We start from the raw sequence: 18,978 nt of genomic DNA, 5'->3' as shown, positions 1-18,978 counted from the left end.
GTTTTACCTTTTAAATTCCTTCAAAAAAAAGGGGGGGGGGGTAAGAGATTGCTTAAGTGTTCTCATGAAGAGATATTATACTGAAGTTGCAGCAAGAATCGCCTGTTCCATCTTCTTGCAGATTGTCACAGATGGATGGGCTTTTTGGAATACCTGTCCACTGGTACAAAGCCGAACACAATACATTTCCGTAGACCGGGGAAGTGGATATATAAAACTATTTCTGCAAGTGATATTTAAAGTAACCTTTACTTATTTAGCACTTATAGGAAAAAACCCCAATTAACAATCTTTTCAAAAAAGGGTAAACCAATTCACCACTTAAAAAAAGCAAGTTCGTCATTTGCTCATAGATCCTACACTGTAACCTGCAGATTTCCTAAGGTTTGCATCAATAATCTTGGACATATGAAGGCTGAGCTATTCCCATTATCCGGGGTTTCTAATCACCTTTGTACTGAACTGTGAGAAATCAAATTTCTTTTACTTCTACTATGACAATCTCTATTAAAGTCTTTACTTGGGACCTCTCTCTCTGAGCTGCTTTTTCTCAGTCTTATCTGTCCTTTATTCTCATCGCTTTCAGCTTCAGAGTCACTGAGTTCCAAATCGGGACAATACCCATCATTGTCCTGGTAGGGGGCACTCCCCATCTGATATTCAAGAGTTTGCTTGCCCCAGGAACGCTCTCTCATCGACAGCCTTCTTGAGGGCTTTTCACAGCATCTGAGGTCTTCTGTGGTCCTCACCAAACTGTTGGTCGCTTCTTTGAAGGACCTGCTAAAGTGTTCTATTGTTGATTTCCTGAAGCCGCTCTGGCTAGCCAAGTGGGCAGAGAGCACAGACTGCTGCTCGTATGTCGTTTGGCTAGAGCTGTCTCGCTGATTGACATCCCCAACTCTGCCCATTAAGCCATTAGACTTTGCTAGATTAGAGTGCTGCTGAATTTTCCCGTTCCCAATGGAGGACTGTCCATGCAATGCAGCTTGAAGTGCTAAGGGTTTGCCAGACGACTGTCCGCGATGAAAGTCTGATGTATGTGCAGGTCCAGAATTCTTTGCTGCTTCATTCCTAGACTTCACCATCCCTCCCAGTAAGCCATTGCTCCTGTTTTCATGCTGAAACCTCGAGTAGGCTTTCATATTTGAAACAAAAGTCTCTTTGGATACTGGGATACCCTTTTTGCTGTAAACCACGACGTTGTTGTCAGGAGAAAGTGGTTTACCAGATTTCAATTTATTTTTGAAATCACCTAATGTTGATTTTGGCATCTTAAGTTTCAAGGTGATTCTAGGAGGTGGATAAAACAGAGTGTTTTCCAGTGCACTAGTCAGAGAATGGCCTATAGAGAAAAATAAAAGGGTGTGTGAGAAGGAATCTATTTAAGAGGCAGATTTCATCACGCAAATGTATGCAGCACATCTTCACAGAACTTAATAGAATCACAGAGTTGGAAGGGACCCTGTGGATCACCTAGTCCAACCTTGCAATTCAGGAATATGCACCTATTCTAGAACTATTTAAATGTAGCAACCTATAAGTTTATAATATGATTTGCAATTAAGGAAAGTACCTTTTTCCATGTTTCCTTGATAACAGATTCAAGAAAGTGTTAAAAAATTATATGCTACTAGATATTTTTTGAATACCTGGTGACATACTAAGGCTCTATCTAGCCTTCCCAGAACAGAGGAGCATGAGATTTTAAGAACATAGTAGAAGGAAAACACTACTAAGTTTGTAGTATTTGCATATTCTAGTGTATTCTTCTTACTCATGTCTAGAACACAACTTACAAATTTTCTGCAATGTAAACAAATGCATTAATAAAAAGTTATACCATATAGATAGCCCATAAGATATATTTCTGGAATAGCTGAAAGGGGATTTTACAATTAACAATCCTAGAAAAGCATGTTTAAAAAGGCTCTGGAAGCTAGCAACACATAGCAAAGATCTAAAGTAGACATGGTCATATTGGGACAATCACATCTCATCTTATTAAGCCAAGTTACGCACAAGTGTTTTGCCTGCACATACAGAGACCCTTTGTGCCACACTGCAATCAGACCAGGAGGTCTGCAATTACCCATACCATGCTTTCTTGCTATGCCCTAATCAGGAAACTATGGTTATAAACTTCAGAATATGCCAGGATATTAAACCATAGTCCAAGCTGGCTTAATACTCCAATTTGTTCACAATATGGTAGCTATAGTTTTCTGGTTTGGAAAAAACAGAAAACTAAGGTCAATTACTTCCTGACTTAATCACTGCATACACAAATAAGGAAAGAGGGGTTGAATGTGTAAGTAAAAAGGTTCATGCATATATTTGTTTAAAAAGCTCAGATATGATCATCTGAACCAGTCTTGTTTTGCATTCCTTACCTGCAGCAATTTCCTGATTGATAAGCTGGACTTGCAAATTGAAAACCTGCTCATGTGCTTTGCTGTGAGAAAGTTTTAGCTTCTCTCTTCTGCTTACCATGTAGCAAAGATTTCTTACCTACAGCGAAAAAACAAAAGAAAAAAAATCCTATTTAAAACCTTTTAACAGATTTTCCAGAAGTACTGAAGTCAGTGGAAACAGTGGGGTATAAATAAACATATAGTAATAATAATACTTGGGATAATATTCAGTGATAAACTACAATATTACAACCCCCCATTTATGTGGGGGGTTGCGTTCTGAGTCATTGAGCACTTGCATGAAAGACAGCAAACACCCCATTCTGCCCTTTTAGTTTCAGTGACGTCTTTATGATTGCAGTGAACTACTTCCAGGTTTAGCACTGTGTGTGCGCGCGCGCGATGGCACACATATTGGTCGTGCCTAAAACTGGAGTTTCCTGTATTTAGAATCTGTATACTTAAATGATCTGCATGTTTTATTATTCATATTGCAGTGTTAATGCTTGACCTCTTTCTCTGTTCTGCCTTCGATATACTCAATGTTAACTCTAGTCCCTTCTGAACCATCCACCTGCAAAACATTCTCGAGTGCTTTTTAAAATTCACAACGGAAAGGTTATCAGGTGGCTATTGGCTTCCTGGGCTGGGCTACCTGTTTAGCAGGTAGAAGGTTCCTAAAGTCACAGGTGTATAATTAGCATGATGCCTGTGGAGGATCCTTAATAGGCTCTACTGTAGCCTCCTTACTAGAGTCAATATTATGGCCCCATCAGTAACGCTGACCCCATCTCAAGCATGCAAATGAGCTAATGGGCACAGCACCAGCAGAATCAGCCTCCTCCGACTGTAAATTGCAAACAGTGTTGTAATGAAGGAGAAGCCTCATCGTGACACTTGAGGAAAGCAACCTGGTGACTGCTCCAGAAGAACAGCCATGCACAGCATCAGCCTCCACACAGCATCAGCTGACATATGGGCCATACAGCAGGGTAGCATGGCACACCACAAGTCGTAGGATGAACCCAGAATCTGGCGGATCCTACTTCTACTTAGCTTCTTGTCATTCCCGTTTCTTCTTTCCACCAGCCTCCATTATGTACTTACTTACTTGATTTCTTACCCACTGTTCCTCATAGGGCCCCAGGGAGGGTTACAACAATACAATATACAATTATTTAAAAAAATGATAAAAACAGATGTGGTAATAAAAACAAGTAAAGCCGTTCCAGAGAGAACAGAACATTATTGATTTAGCAGAAGAGAAGGTCAGGACTAAGAGGTGCATTTTCAGCATACAGCAAAAATACTGTATAATGAAGAGCTGCCACAGGAAAGGAAAAAAGCCCTTTCCCGGGCCACCATTCCCTGCACCTCTGAAGGCGGAAGTACTACCAAGACAGTGCCCTTTGCCAAATTTTAACACCCAAGGTGGTCTTTCAGCTATTCAAGGGTGCAAGTCACTTAGAGCTTTAAAAACAAATGTGAGCACCTTGATGGGGACATGGGGGGGGGAATGGCAACCACAGCAGCTGTTTTTTAAACTGAGGTTGTAAGAGCTCTAAAATGGAACATCAGCCAGTAATCTGGCGGCTGCATCTTGGACCAGTTGCAGTTTCCAAATAGCCTTCAAGGGTAGCGGCACATAGAGCGCATTGCAATAGTCGAATCTGGAGGCTGTCAGATTGTGGTGTACAGTGATGAACTTGCTGGAGATAGAATAAGAAGAAATAAGCACTACAGTGTTGAATTGATCTGCCCCTTCCCAATTCCTGCTGCAGTGAACTACTTCTTCCTTTATAAGGGTATTTTTCGTCACTTCCCCCCTCCTCTCCTCCTTACCCTCTCCAGATCCTGCCTCAAATGCATGAACATCCTCATTCGAGTATGAATGCTATCTTCTTTTGGCTGAACCAAGCCGTTTTCTTCATCCTCCCTGGGAGGAAATAATGGTTTATTAAAGTTACTTTTCCGTTTTAGTTTCCAGTAATTATAGATCAAGTCCACAGTGAGTTTAGGGAGGCCGAGTTCTGCTGCGACGTCATCAATCCTCACTAGGGAGTAGAACTCCTCCTCCAGCTCCCGAAGTTTCTGAGCACGCAAACTGGTTTTCTCGCTCTCGGTCTGCTTCTGGTCTGCTGTGCTCTTGGGATTAACGTCTGCGTCGGGCATCAAGCTCTGCTTGGTTTTGCTATGCTTTAGACAGTACGACTTGAACTTGACTTCATCGCCATCGTCCAAGATTGTTTTCATCTCCAGGCTATGCTCAAAGGCACACGTGACATGAAAGGCAGTAATGCAGCTCTTCACAGAGCACTGTTGAGTGAAGGAAACCGCCACCAGTTAAAGCAAGCATCAGAGGAAGAAAACCAGCCAATGAAAGCTTAGAAAGTATCACAGGCCTTTTATTATTACATGTATGCACAGAGTTTCACAGGCGGTATTCAGAAGACACAGCTTTACTTTAAAGGTTATTTATTCACGAGTTAGAAGTCTAAATGGTAACCTTCAGACACAACAAGAAAAACAAGCAAATTCTGTTCCACTAAAGGTTCTTAAGAAATACAGGTTATAAAATGTAAAATATTGATGTTTAAGTACTTTTATCTTAAGAGTTACAAGCTATGCATATACACTTTCAGAAGAGGCAACACACACCATTAATGAAAAACAGCCTATTCAATCATTTGTTTCTTCTGTATAAGCTCCAGCATTCCAACGCCATGGGCAATGCTTGGTTCACGGTAAAGCCTTAGCAGCAATTTGGCATAATGGCTGTGTTTTGAAATCACATTAAGCCATAGGTAATGTTTAACTATGGCTTTACATGACTGAGCAGTATGCTCCTGTAGCTAATCAAGTCTCCACTTTGCTCTTTCCCCATTCCTGGCTGCACCATGGCGGGAGCAAAAAACCACATGCCTTGGCTTCATATGCGATCCAAATCTGGGCTCATGGTTTGTTTCCCCCAAACAAACCATGAGTAGTAAACAAATAACAAAGTTTGGTTATCACTTGATAAGTAAAGTTGCTTGCGGTTTGTGGCCAGTTGTGAGGGAAAGTGGACTGGAAACTTTCAGCAGTGTGCACTGCTCGTCCACATTAAACCACATATTAAACCTAACTATGGTTTAACATGATGTGCAAAGCAAGATAACTTGACTTCTGCAAAACCTGTTTAACTAAAGTTTAGCCACCACACTAGCTAAGTATGTAGCAGGGTAAGATAGAGGATCCACAGCTTCATGACAGATTCACAATTTAAGTACTGTAATAATGAAAGCATTTGTATAGAGCTTGCATTATTGCAGTGGTACCTCGGGTTAAGAACTTAATTCATTCTGGAGGTCTGTTCTTAACCTGAAACTGTTCTTAACCTGAGGTACCATATTAGCTAATGGGGCCTCCCGCTGCTGCCACGCAATTTCTGTTCTCATCCTGAAGCAAAGTTCTTAACCCAAGGTACTATTTCTGGGTTAGTGGAGTCTGTAACCTGAAGCGTCTGTAACCCGAGGTACCACTCAAATTATGTATCTGCCATAAAGCTATGAATCCTGTATCCTGCTACTTAGCTAGTGTAGTGTCTAAGCTTTAGTTAAACCGTTTTGGCATAAGCAAAGGGCCCCAAGTCCATTATCTCAGGGATCCTGTGCATTCCCTTGCTTTTTAATTTAATGTAATTTTAATTGACTGTTGTTCCCCATAAGCACCCCTAAAGGGTTTGGTGGGCCCCAAAAGGTTTACAAAAGTCTCTTTAATTTTTTAAACAAATATCCCACTCTCATTGGCCCCCTATCTACAATTCTGTGATGCCAAAAGGTTGTGCTTGTTTTTTTTTACATTCTTCCAATACCCCAAAAATGTTTCCTTAAAATATAAAGGTAAAGGGACCTCTGACCATTAGGTCCACTCGCAAACGACTCTGGGGTTGCAGTGCTCATTCCGCTTTACTGGCCGAGGAAGCCGGCGTACAGCTTCCGGGTCATGTGGCCAGCATGACTAAGCCGCTTCTGGCGAAAGCAGAGAAACGCACGGAAACGCTGTTTACGTTCCCGCCAGAGCGGTACCTATTTATCTACTTGCACTTTGACGTGCTTTCGAACTGCTAGGTTGGCAGGAGCTGGGACTGAGCAATGGGAGCTCACCCTGTCGCAGGGATTCGAACCACCAACCTTCTGATTGGCAAGTCCTAGGCTCTGTAGTTTAGACCACAGTGCCACCCACATCCTTAAAATATAAACACTGCTAAAGGCTATTCTGCTGCATCTGTCTTCCACCCAGCACAGGAAAAAGTTGCTCCTTATCACCCTGAACCTGTTGAGTTTGCCAGCATGCAATTTCTGCTCTGCAACTTCAAAGATCACAATACAGAATTAACACATACCTGGATACAAGCACCAGTTTTCAATTTGCATAAGCTGCAAACTAAAGCCCATCTACTTGGTGGAATATGGGACACTTTGGTAATTGGTTCCATTCTTTCTGGACAAGCAATGCTTACCTAATAATAATAAAATTTATGGATTACTATGACTGACATGACCAGAAAAGAGCTATCAAGCTATTAGATTTCAGCATATTGTAAAAAGGCAAATATAACAGCTACAGCAGCTAGGTGACCCGGGGAAGACTGCATTCCGAATACTTCCATGCTAGTCTACTTAAAGATGGGCTAAAACACTTCTTATTCATACCTCTGGAATCCAAAGAGCACAGCTCACATGCGCCCACTTGGTGCCTGTCCTTGTAGCTTTCATGGCCCCACCTCTCTTTGGACACAAGAGACACTGAGGGTGTATACCTAGAACACAAGTACGACACAGCCAGCTTCCTTCAGGAACCTTTAGGATGCCATAGCATGCCTGAGGATAAAAACAAACTGCTGCTTTATACGAGTCCATAGTGAAATGAGACATCACTGATTTATATCAGTACCAACAGAGTATTTTTCTAAAAAATGCTACACACTAAAACCATTTTGGGAGAATTCAACTATTTGCCAGATGTCTGAAACACGAAAGGCGCTCTTTCCTAACAAGTAAATAGTTACACACATTATTAATAGTGCTGAACAGAGAATAGCTATAAAAAGACACAGAAGCCAGAGGTCTGATCTCAGACAGGTTGGCCAATGGTAGCTGCGCCTCCCTAACCCCAAAACCTTGCTATTTATTGGTGTGTATCTCACACAAACAAAAAATCTAGAAAAGTAGTTCTCAGTGGCATCTAGTACTAGCATACACTGACTGAGAAAGGTGTCTGTATAGCCTAAGGAAGACTCCAGAAGGATTAGCCTATCACAGTTATTTTTGGAACATTCCAGATTAAACCAGAAGAGTGCACTCTTGCATAGGCATAAATTCTAGGCACAAATTTAAAAGATCAGCTTTCCCTCATTATCTCACTGTGCACTCACTGCACCATGCTCTACTCTTGTCATTAACAAGAATCATTTTATGAAGATTAAAAATTCACCCTTCACTTCTCCATTTTTTCCCTGTTGTAGGAAATTTAATTAGCTGACATCCCTAAGTGTGGTTTTAGAAAAGGAAGAAGTGTGCAGCAGACAAATGCTCCAACACCACAATGGTTCAAAACCCTTCCCATAATATTTAGGGGATTTACATGACCTCTGAATACATTACTTGATCAAAAGCAACCCACGTCTCTTTTAAGCAGTCACATGTTAAATTTTACAGAGCCTTGTCGGAAAACGAAAATTCTAGACCCACTTTTTGAGAGGCCGCCAGATTTCTTGCACCTTTTCAATGGCTTTTCAGATAGGTTGTTTTGGAGCAAGCTATCTAGAAAGATTTACAGTGGTACCTTGGTTCTCAAATGTAATCCGTTCCAGAAGTCCGTTAGACTTCTGATACGTTAAAAAACCAAGGCGCGGCTTGCGATTGGTGCAGCCACCCTGGAAACAATACCTGACAGCCACATCAGACATTTGGCTTCCGAAAAAAGTTTGCAAACCAAAGCATTTATTTCCAGGTTTGCAGCATTCGGGTTCTAATTTGTTCATCAACTAAGCTGTTCGAGAACCAAGGTTCCATTGTAATCCCATTTCCAAAAGAACGAAGCTTTTTCAAAACCTCTGCTAGCACTAACCTGATGCACACAGATGTTGCATTTGTCACAAAACACCATATCATTCCCATCTTCACTGTCAGGGGACCGGCACACATCACAGATGACATCTTCATCATATTCAATACCCAGCCCCTCCTCTGTCTCAATGGCATGGTTCATGTTCTCGTGACAGTGACGTTCCAGGGCTTCCACCATTTTCTCCATTGTGTTCTCATCAAGCTGCCCACAACCTGCAGGAGAATTAAAGCAAAATAATAATCTGCTTAATACTAGATAAAGAAACAAAAAGCACTCTCATTTCCTAAAGCATTGCACTGACAATAGGTTGTCTCCCTCCCTCATCTGTGTGAGACTTACTTAAATTTCAATCCAAGTTTTAAAAGACTTAAGATCTACACTGCATTAATCTGATTTTTAATACACTATCTTAAACAAATGCAGATACATGAAAAGTGAAACCACCAATTGTAGGTGGACTTACCATATTTTTCGCCCTATAGGACGCACCGGCCCATAGGACGCACCTATTTTTTTGGGGGGGAAATCAAAGGAAAAAATTTGATTTCCCCCCAGGTTTCCGCAGCCATCCCCAAGCTAGAAGAGGGAGACGGAGCACTTCGTCTCCCTCTTCTGCCTTCAGGGACAGCCTCCCAAGCCTCTGTGGGGCAGCGCACTGCGCTGCCCAGCAGAGGCTTTGCGCAACCATCCCAAGCTAGAAGAGGGAGATGGAGTGCTCCGTCTCCCTCTTCTGCCTTCAGGGACAGCTTGGCCCGCTATCCCCCGAGCTTGTGGGGCTGGCGGGGGGAGAAGCAGGCTTGCTTCTCCCCCCACCAGCCTCCAGATCAGGTCGGGGAATAGCGGGGTGGCGGAGCGCTGCCATCCCGCTATTCCCCGACCTGATCTGGAGGTTGTGGGGCTGGTGGGGGGGAGAAGCAGGCTTGCTTCTCCCCCCGCCAGCCTCCAGATCAGGTCGGGGAATAGCGGGGTGGCGGCTCTGCGCCTCCCCGCTGTCCCCAGCTTTTGGGTGCAGGCTGCTGCCCGCAAGCCTTGCGAGCCCGCGGACATCCCGCCGGGCTTGCAAGACTTGGGATAGCTTCCTGAAGCCTGGAGAGGGAGAGGGGTCGGTGCGCACGGACCCCTCTCGCTCTCCAGGCTTCAGCGAAAGCCTGCATTCACCCCATAGGACGCACCCAGATTTCCCCTTCATTTTTGGAGGGGAAACAGTGCGTCTTATAGGGCGAAAAATACGGTATTTAAAACACTGTTATCCTGCCTTTCTGGCTTCCTATATTACTATGTAAAAATATTCAAATACCTAGATTGAAAGTCCTATTCCCTAGGATTCAGACAACCTACATATATTCAAAGTAGCAGCTAGGATGTCAGTAATAATGCACAAAATTGATTTTTACCTATGACATCATAGCATAAACAATCATAGCATAAACATCATAGCATAAATTCATGCTAAACCATCATTAACACTAAGATGTCTGGCAGATGATCACATACAACCAAGGTTTAATGTCACAGAATAGTTAAAAGCACCAGTGAGGGCAGCTGAAATTTTTTGTTGCTCTTCCAACTAGCTAGCTTTGGGCAGCAACAGCTCCATAGCCATAGTTAAGGAAGCGGTCCAGGTTTCCACACAATGCATAGCTATGCTTGACGTTAAGCAAGGTTTATAACCCAGCTACAAACCTTGGTTAATCAGAAACTTTTACCATTGCCAATAAACTGGGCTGAGTTCACACATAAGGCTAATCCATGGTTTCATAATGTGCATTATGTTTGAACCAAACCATTGTTTTAAGGAAATTGCCTCTTAACATGACAAATAGCCTGTTCAACTTCATTGAAATCTCATTATATGCCCCATTACCTTTTCCCATTCAGATTAGAAACATGTTGCTTATGAATACTACGTTGAAAAGAATCTGCCACATCAAGTTAATTATTTCCCCGCAAATTTTTAAGTCTCAACTGGCCTCATAAACACGCTATCAAGATAGCGTCTTCTCTGATTTACTAGAGTGGCATAATCCTGCCTCTCTCATGGAGCCACAAAGTACAAGTCTGCAAAGCTGCCATTTTCTCAGGTCATTAAGATCTGAGTATTAGCAAATACAATTAAGATCTGAGTATTAGCAAATACAATTAAGTAGGAATACTGACTTCCATTATTACCTGATTGGTATTTTTCCATATACATTGTTTTTATTACTCCTAGAGTCCTGGCATAAAATGCACATTCTTCCATGAACCAAGATGGATTTCCAAAGAATTAAGGTATAACTTTTCTATCTTAGGAAACATATTAAAAACATGGAAGTTCCTCAAAATATTTAGATGCAATTAAATGTCTCTGAACCATGGCTGCAGAAGACTCATTGAATACCAACTAGAGTTCTCTTTCTAAACAATCCATTCTTTTTTTAAAAAAAAAGCAGTAGCAAAACAGCCTTAAATCGGCGCAGTTGACTAAAGATTCAATTTTTAAAATTCATTGTAGCTTTAGTAATTGCACTTTTCATCACTCTCACCCATTTCAGCAAGCTCCTCATTTACTTCCTGAAGCCAGAAGATGTCCATATCATCCAAGTCATAACGACACATCGATTCTGCCAGTTCCAGAATGTTGATATAGCCAGGTTCAGTGGGCTCTTGACTTGAACAACGAATGTATTTTCTAGGCCGTGTATATAGTACTTGCTTTACTTTTTCCGCTACGACTCTAAAATGATATAGTAATTAAAGTGAGCTGTCATTTGGTGGAAGGGCACTTCTGCAAATTGGGAAGCCAGGTATTTGATGCCCCTAATTGATTATAATAATCTGTGTTACAATGGAATGCATGGGTCAAGCAAAAGTGACAATGTGCATTGGTGCATCGGGTATGAACATTTTCCAGGCTGAGCATCACAATGGCCAGTGCAGGGGGCCCATGTCAAAGTAGGCATGGCCAAAATGAAATAGTGGGGAAAGGCAGAACCTACCCTTCCAACCCTTATTTCCTATTTATTTCCCTTAATTTCTTTCATACTAACTTCTACACCTCCATTCCTTATTAATTCCCACCCCATTCTCTCCCAATACATAGGACATTTTGCCCAAGCTATTCGAGTCTTTCCATGCTACTTCCCTCTTTCACAAACACACAGCACAACCTCTTTCTGTGTCTCTCTCTCACACAGCATCCACATGGGTGCATTTAGAGGGAGAGATTTGTATCCCAAACCATACTCCAGACCTGACACTGAGCAGAGGAGAGATTTAAACATCTGTTCAGTGCTGGGATCAGGATACAGACGGGGATGCAAAATTTCTGCCACCCCCGCCCACCTGATTGACTTTGCGAACAGGGATGGATGATCTGTCTCCCATTTTTTTGTTCATTAAGAAACAATAATAATGCACACCCCTTTCCCCAATAATTAATTTCTGTGACTACTAATCAAATTATGCTCCGGACGTGTATGAATTCATGCCCCCCCCATTCACAATAATCCATTAATGTTTCTCCCACCAGCAGCTTTTTCTACAGTTTTCCTTCTGCCTCCCATCCATTTCTTCGTTTACATTTCCACCCACTCTCTCCCTCCAATCCCGGAGTCCATTCTACACAGCAATCACCAAGTGAGCTCAGACAGACCATTCCAATGCCTTGGGCTGTTCTTAGGCTGATCATTTCATTATTATTTTTTTGTCAGCTGACAACAGCAACAGCAGAGATAGTTGTACTGATCCGGATGCAGCATCCAAATCAAACAAATTTTTAGGGACTGCTGCCCAGAAAAGCACCATTAAGAAAGGGGTACCCAGACACAAAAGGTGAGTAAACAGATAAATAAACAAATCATTTTCATGGGGTTAGCAGTACTCTGTGAGTAGCATGGCATTGTCCTAATGCATTCCTTGACAAAAGCAAGGGTAGCTAACGCACAGGTCATATATATGGGCTCCCCCCCCGAAAAAAGACTTTGTGGCCCCCAAAATTAAATGTAGTTCAGTCCCAACAACTATTTATTAAAAATTACCTGAGAGAAGGTTGTGGAATTGTGTCTGGGCTGGCTGGGACTTGCACACCCTTTTCCCATTCTTGTTTCCATGTGTCCGCAAAGAGGTAATATTCATCTGGGTTAATATGATGAGAATCTGGGAGTTTCATGGCACTAATGAGGTCCTTTCGAAACACCTGCAGGTGAAGGCAAAGGACAGCATTAATACTTGGGAAGAAACAGTCCAATAACTTATTTTTCTTCTTCTTCTTTAACAATACAAATTAATAATGTACAGGAGCCTTTATCCAAGAGGCCATGTTAAACAGCTGTCAGAACCATACTGATCAAACCAACCCCTTTGCTGCCAAGCATAAAGGAAGGAACACATAATTCCCCAACTATTTAGAATCATGGGCTGCTTGCGGTTGTAATCAAAGCAAGTGGACCACCCTGTTCTACTTTACCACACAAATCCTAGAAGGTAAAGTGTGAATGGGATCTTCGAGAGTTATGTAGATATGGGATCTCCCCTAATCGTAGATACTGAAACACCTACAGAACTGTGGCAACTTCCAGCTTTGGGGAGGTCCAGAATCCAAGTAACTGCAGGTGACCAGGAAAGAGACAAGGAGAAAGTAAAAGACTTGCTCACAACTTGGGAGGTTGGGTGGGAAAGTTCAATCTGTTAAAAGTTGTAATAGTCTCTAGCATCTACCCTGGATTGCAGGAATGATGTCTCTTTCAAATCCTGCAACCCTGCAAGTTGCAAATGAAGATTTAATTTCACTTTAGCAGTATGGTAGAATAGAGTTTGTTTGTTTTGATACTCTTATGCTCAAAGATTTCAAAGGATAAAACTAACTCTGAATATAAAAAAGAAGAGTGGGCCCAAAAGAGCTTGCATTTAACAGAACAGCTTGAAGGCAAATGAGACACCTACCCATCACTGTCATAATCTACTGTCATCTGCATTTCATCTGTTTTCAGAAGTACTTGTAATGGCATTAGGCATTCAGCAAGTACAGTGGTGCCCCGCAAGACGAATGCCTCGCAAGACGAAAAACTCGCTAGACGAAAGGGTTTTGCGGTTTTTGAGCTGCTTCGCAAGACGAATTTCCCTATGGGCTTGCTTTGCAAGATGAAAACGTCTTGCGTTTTTTGCAAGTTTGTTTCCTTTTTCTTAACACCGTTAATACAGTTGCGACTTGACTTCGAGGAGCAACTCATAGAACGCGGTGTGGTAGCCTTTTTTGAGTTTTTTGGCGATTTTTGAAGCTTTTCCAAAACTTTTCCGACACCGTGCTTCGCAAGACGAAAAATTCGCTAGACAAAAAATCTCGCGGAACGAATTAATTTCGTCTTGCGAGGCACCACTGTAATTTTCCATTTCTGAAGGGGGCTAACCCCAGAACTTTCATGCTGAACTTTTTTTTAAAAAAGGGTTACGTAAGCTTAAATTGTCTGCCAAGTTCTCCAAGGAAGTAGCTCAACGTTAAAAGTGATGATTTAGGCAAATAAAACACATTTGGAAGTAGTCAACTAAACAGTTGGGCTAGTGCAACCACTTTTAGCTGCACAATGTACCATATTTTTTGCTCTATAAGACGCACCAGACCACAAGATGCACCTAGTTTTTGGAGGAAGAAAACAAGAAGAAAAATATTCTGAATCCCAGAAGTCAGAACAGCAAGAGGGATCGCTGCGCAGCGAACCCTCTTGCTGTTCTGGCTTCTGGGATAGCTGCACAGCCTGCATTCGCTCCATAAGACGCACACACATTTCCCCTTACTTTTTAGGAGGGAAAAAGTGAGTCTTATAGAGAAAAAAATACAGTAATTTTCTGGCCTTCTCTTCTCCTGTTCCCAGATCTACTCTGGAGAGCTGGGGAAACCTGGAGCAGATTTAGGGGGTGCACGGGGAAGTGAGAAGGTGGGGAAGTTACACTGTCCAACTAAAAATCACTGCACTACCGTAACTGTTTAGCTGAATACCGCCCATTGTGCAACCAAGAGCAGGAGCCTGCCACTGGTCCAATCTTGACATAACACAGCCAATCTACCCGTGTCCCTCACCTCCCATGCTCAATACATCGTCATAGGGCTAGCCTAGCTGGACAATGGGGCAGTATCTGAAGCAAAGCATGTTTCTTATTCTACATGCAGTTCCCCCTGTCATGCATTAGATGCCTGAAGGGGGCTTTTCTTTTGCACTCTAAATCAATATGATCTTTCTTCTTTTTGTGTGTTGGGGGGGGGTGTTTCACTAGGACCACAGAACAGAATGAAAAGAGGTTATAGCCCCCCTATGCAGGGCAGTTTGACTCATGCCCTTGTTTGTTATTTCTAAAGTAAAAACAATACACATTTAAAATGTGCAAGCATTTATTGACTGGTTTGGCCCTCTGGGTAAGAAGAGACATGCAGTTCCAAGAAATAGGGCATTCCAAATTTGTCCCATAGATATGAATTAAAGGCAGAAGATATGTAGGTATTTGGCCTGCTCCGGCCCACCTTTAGGGTAAATCCAGAACAGGGAGAAAGGATGTGTCCATTCTGTATTTTTATACATTACTCAGAGGTTGTGCATTTAAGTCTTTTTCAGAATTATGTGTTTGGTCAACTTGTATTTTCATAACTCTTGTTTTCGGTTCATAGTAAGAGATACCAAAATTGAAACTGTGCCTAAGGTAAATTGGGGGAGAAGTACCTGGGGACAGCCTCATAACATTAGGGACTCAAATACTCCTAAGAAAAGCGGAAGCCTTAATGGCTTGTGCAGAAGTTTGCCATAGCCCTACAGGCAGGGGTGGCAACAGTCATATTCCAACAATAAGGAAGAAGGAAAGAAAACAGAAGAAATTCTCTTCAGCAGCACCTGCTACCTCAGGACCTCAATTTCTCTTCAACTGCCCTTAGATTCAGGAAATTATGACCCATTTTACTACAGTCCCTAATCCTTAATGGGCTTTAATCCCATTGAACTCAAATGGGACAAATTCGTTCGTTCTTCCTTCCTTCACCTCTAAAAGGGAAACAACATGAATGAAATTGTTGTGCAATAGAACTATCTCCCTGCTCCCCCCCCCCCGTGCTACCCTCCAAATCTGTCCCCAAAACCTCAGGAGAAAATTTGAGGTTTGTGTGAGGAGAGGGGAGAAATTCTTCTTGCAATAGTGAAAAAAAATGTAGTTGAATAGCACCCTAAGAATGTGAGAATTACTCTTACCTCAGCAGGTTTCTTTTGTTCATTTGCTGGTGTTTTTGACTTGCTTCTGTACTTGGAACAAAAGGAGAAAGAAGTAGAAGGACCTGTATAAACAGAGGAAAAGATGGAGACAATTTAAATGCTGCTGCAACACCAGGATATTCATAAAAATACAGAGAACTGCATTCTGAAATGATATCTTAGGCAACATAAACCAGAATTTTTGCTTCAATTATGGGTCTGTTTTTCTTAAACAGTTGCTTCAACTTTTTAAGGATAAGTGTCCAAAGGGACAAAACAAGTTGCTCCTTACTACCCAACTGTATAGAAATTTATTGCATGTATGCAAGCACAGTGGCAAGAATGTTACTTGCCCAAAAATGGAAAGAAGAAGTCCCAGCGAAAGAAGAATGTACACAAAAACTTATGGAATATGCAGAAATGGCAAAACTTACTGGAAAAATAAGAAATCAAGATAACAAACTTTTTATAAAAGAATGGAAATGGTTTATTGAATATTTACAATAAAGTGTAAACAGAGAAGAATATTGGCAGGATTGCTGTAATAACCTGTAGTTTTTAATATACATTTAAAGCAGATGAATAAATGAGTAAATTAAGTTAATTTGTATATGCAGAAAATATAAAAAACAAATTTAAGGAACCACAGAAAGAGGGGGAAGGAAGTCGGGTTTTTAAATGCTAAAATGATTGTAAAATTTTTGAAATGTATAAAACTGAAAATCATAAATAAAATAATAAAAATAAAAATAAATGTTGCCTGTGTTATATGGATGCGGGTGGGCTGCTGAGTACTATAAAGAAACACAAAGGCCTCTGAATGACTCATGACAGTCAACAAGTTGGCATGATCCACCCCAAGGAGGAGTTATGGAATGTTCTGAATTCTGAGATACCTTCTGAAAATTTATTATTAACAAACTGTAGGATGGTTTCGTCTACTGACAATTAGATGAGCAAATGAATATGGAAGAGAGAACAGTTTTATATCCTAGAAGCAAACAGTGTTGAAATAAAAGGTTAAAGAGGAAATAGGGACAGGAGGACAGAACTGGACCATCTTGGCTGCGAGTCCTGCAAGACCTCTGCTTCCTGCCTGGCTAGCCTCTTTCCACCTGGCCTGGGAGGGAAGAGCCCTGACTGACTGACTCCAGCTACAAAAACTGAGGCTGCTGAAGGGGCCAGAGGCCATTCAGTTTGCTGTATTTTCACATTAACAATACATAACAATTGTATACACAATGCCACCCTTTATATACTTTCTTCTCAAAGGAGGAGTTGTTTCTAAGAGTTGTTTTGAAGCCAGAGATTTAAAAGGTACGTATTCCAATCTTTATGAAATACAATTGGTTGCTGAACTGAAACACTGTTAGAATAGCATCTGAGCAGCAGAAGGGGTAGGATCCCTGTAGTTGTTGTCAGAACAGATAATTGCTGCAGACACACAGAAGTTTTAATACCCAGGACACCTTGTTTGGAAGCTACTTTGTGAACTAGACCTAAAGCTCACATGTGGAAAGGAATTGTAAGTAGCACTGAAAAAAGGCCTGTTGGGAGGGTTTAAGTGGTAACCTTTTTAAGGCTCTACAGACACAAAATATTTCACTTAGCATTCATCCCAAAGCATGAAAAGCCTGCCACAGCCCTCAAAGATTCTCACATAGAGGAGTGCAGCTAGCACATTATCAGTTTAGAAAACAGAGGCCTCACAATAAATACTAGCTCTCTCTTCAGGCAGAATTATGCACCTTTTACATTCTTAATAAAGATTGTTGCTAGACAACCACATTATTCTACCCAGTGTTGGGTTTCTTAAGTTTCCCCAAGCCCTCTCTGATAAAACTGAATACCACAATGAGCAAGAGAAAATGAAATCAAACGAGAAATAAAAAAAGTAAAGCCATAAAAAAGTGCAGCCGTTTGCCCTCAAACCAGAGGAGGAAACCACAGGAAGCAGTGGCAGATCAAAGGAAGACTAGATCACACTACTTACTTTCATTGTCTGAACTGTCACTGCTGCTTAGATGCCTGTGGCGTTTCATCCTGACGCATCCTAGAAAGAGAGGAGAGAAAAGATATAGTTGGTTAAATCAATCACATGCCGTGAAAACACACACAAACCATACACAAATTAATGCTGCCTGGAGGAATTGTACAAAAAAAAAGAAAGAAAGATGATTTTCCAAAGGGAGCTTTCCAGCATATAGTGTCAGATCACAAGCTACTTATTGTAATAAACAAGCAGTACTGAGTGATTCACTGAACCTCAATGTGCTGATTAAAGATGTGTATCAAGCAAAATCAACCTGCGACTAGATTAATAGAGAGAAGGATTCAGGGCATTTAAAGGGGGAGGGTATAACTGAGTATTCAGTCTTCAGCAAGAAAGTCAAACACTAAAGAAAGTTTAGTGTTTATAACTTCTATATACAAATTATCGTAACTACTAGAGTGCCCTTTAGATGTTATAGTAGCAGCATGCGGCCTGCTTCATTTTGGGTTCACTACCCCACATGGCCATAATGGCAAAAGCAATGCCACCACATGAACAGGGGCAATCACAAAGGTCATTACTATGCAACTTAAAAAACATTCTACTCTTTGTCCCTGTGCTTATATCTTCCATCCAGGCAGACCTGCTTAGCTGATCAATACATGTCATAGGATAGCAGCAGGAAAGGTGTTCACAAATCTAAACCCAGCTTAGTTCTCCTGCCTATGGATACCTGCATCTACCTGCCTGGGTGCAATGAAATCAGTACAAAAGCAGAATCCATCCTCAGTGGTATCTGCTGAACCTAATCTTGCTTGTGATTGTTGACTAGTTATACCAGTGGTTTGGAAGAAACAAGGATGTGGCATTAATCTTTGACAACACTTTCCCCCTCTACCTATGCCATTGGTTTCAAGCAGTAAAAGGGTGAAGGCTTTCTTCTTCCAGCAGGCTTTAGGGGATTGTCTGCTTTCAATTACAGTGGTACCTTGGGTTATAAACACCTCGGGTTGTACAGACTCCGCTAAACTGGAAGTAGTACCTCGGGTTAAGAACTTTACCTCAGGATGAGAACAGAAATTGTGTGGAGGCAGCAGGAGGCCCCATTAGCTAAAGTGGTGCTTCAGGTTAAGAATGGTTTCAGGTTAACAAGGGACGTGTGGAAAGAATTAAGTTTGTAACCAGAAGTACCACTGTTTAGGACAGGTGCCATCCTTTGCTCTCTTTTTTGGTACTTGTTGGTATGTTTTAAACA

At 41.6% G+C, this 18,978-nt stretch overlaps 1 protein-coding gene across 5 annotated transcripts in view; it reads right to left on the bottom strand.

Moving 5' to 3' along the window:
- Nucleotides 1-230: 230 nt before the first annotated feature.
- Nucleotides 231-18,978, bottom strand: part of JADE3 (jade family PHD finger 3) — a 37,411-nt gene continuing 18,663 nt past the window's right edge. For all 5 annotated transcript variants that reach the window (XM_081197017.1, XM_081197016.1, XM_081197020.1 and 2 more), the window contains exons 2-11: nucleotides 17,724-17,783; nucleotides 15,731-15,813; nucleotides 12,542-12,699; nucleotides 11,048-11,238; nucleotides 8,523-8,734; nucleotides 7,106-7,273; nucleotides 6,796-6,912; nucleotides 4,254-4,727; nucleotides 2,391-2,508; nucleotides 231-1,342 (exon numbers count right to left, since the gene is read on the bottom strand). In XM_081197017.1, the coding sequence (XP_081053143.1) occupies nucleotides 447-1,342; nucleotides 2,391-2,508; nucleotides 4,254-4,727; nucleotides 6,796-6,912; nucleotides 7,106-7,273; nucleotides 8,523-8,734; nucleotides 11,048-11,238; nucleotides 12,542-12,699; nucleotides 15,731-15,813; nucleotides 17,724-17,772 (2,466 nt within the window). In that variant the 5' untranslated portion in view covers nucleotides 17,773-17,783 and the 3' untranslated portion in view covers nucleotides 231-446. The remainder of the gene's footprint in view (nucleotides 1,343-2,390; nucleotides 2,509-4,253; nucleotides 4,728-6,795; nucleotides 6,913-7,105; nucleotides 7,274-8,522; nucleotides 8,735-11,047; nucleotides 11,239-12,541; nucleotides 12,700-15,730; nucleotides 15,814-17,723; nucleotides 17,784-18,978) is intronic.

Source organism: Podarcis bocagei (assembly GCF_964188305.1).
Source record: "Podarcis bocagei genome assembly, chromosome: 6".
In the NCBI taxonomy this organism is placed as follows: domain Eukaryota; kingdom Metazoa; phylum Chordata; class Lepidosauria; order Squamata; family Lacertidae; genus Podarcis; species Podarcis bocagei.
The sequence above is the reverse complement of the archived record's forward strand: the minus strand, read 5'-3'. Positions and strand labels throughout refer to the sequence as shown.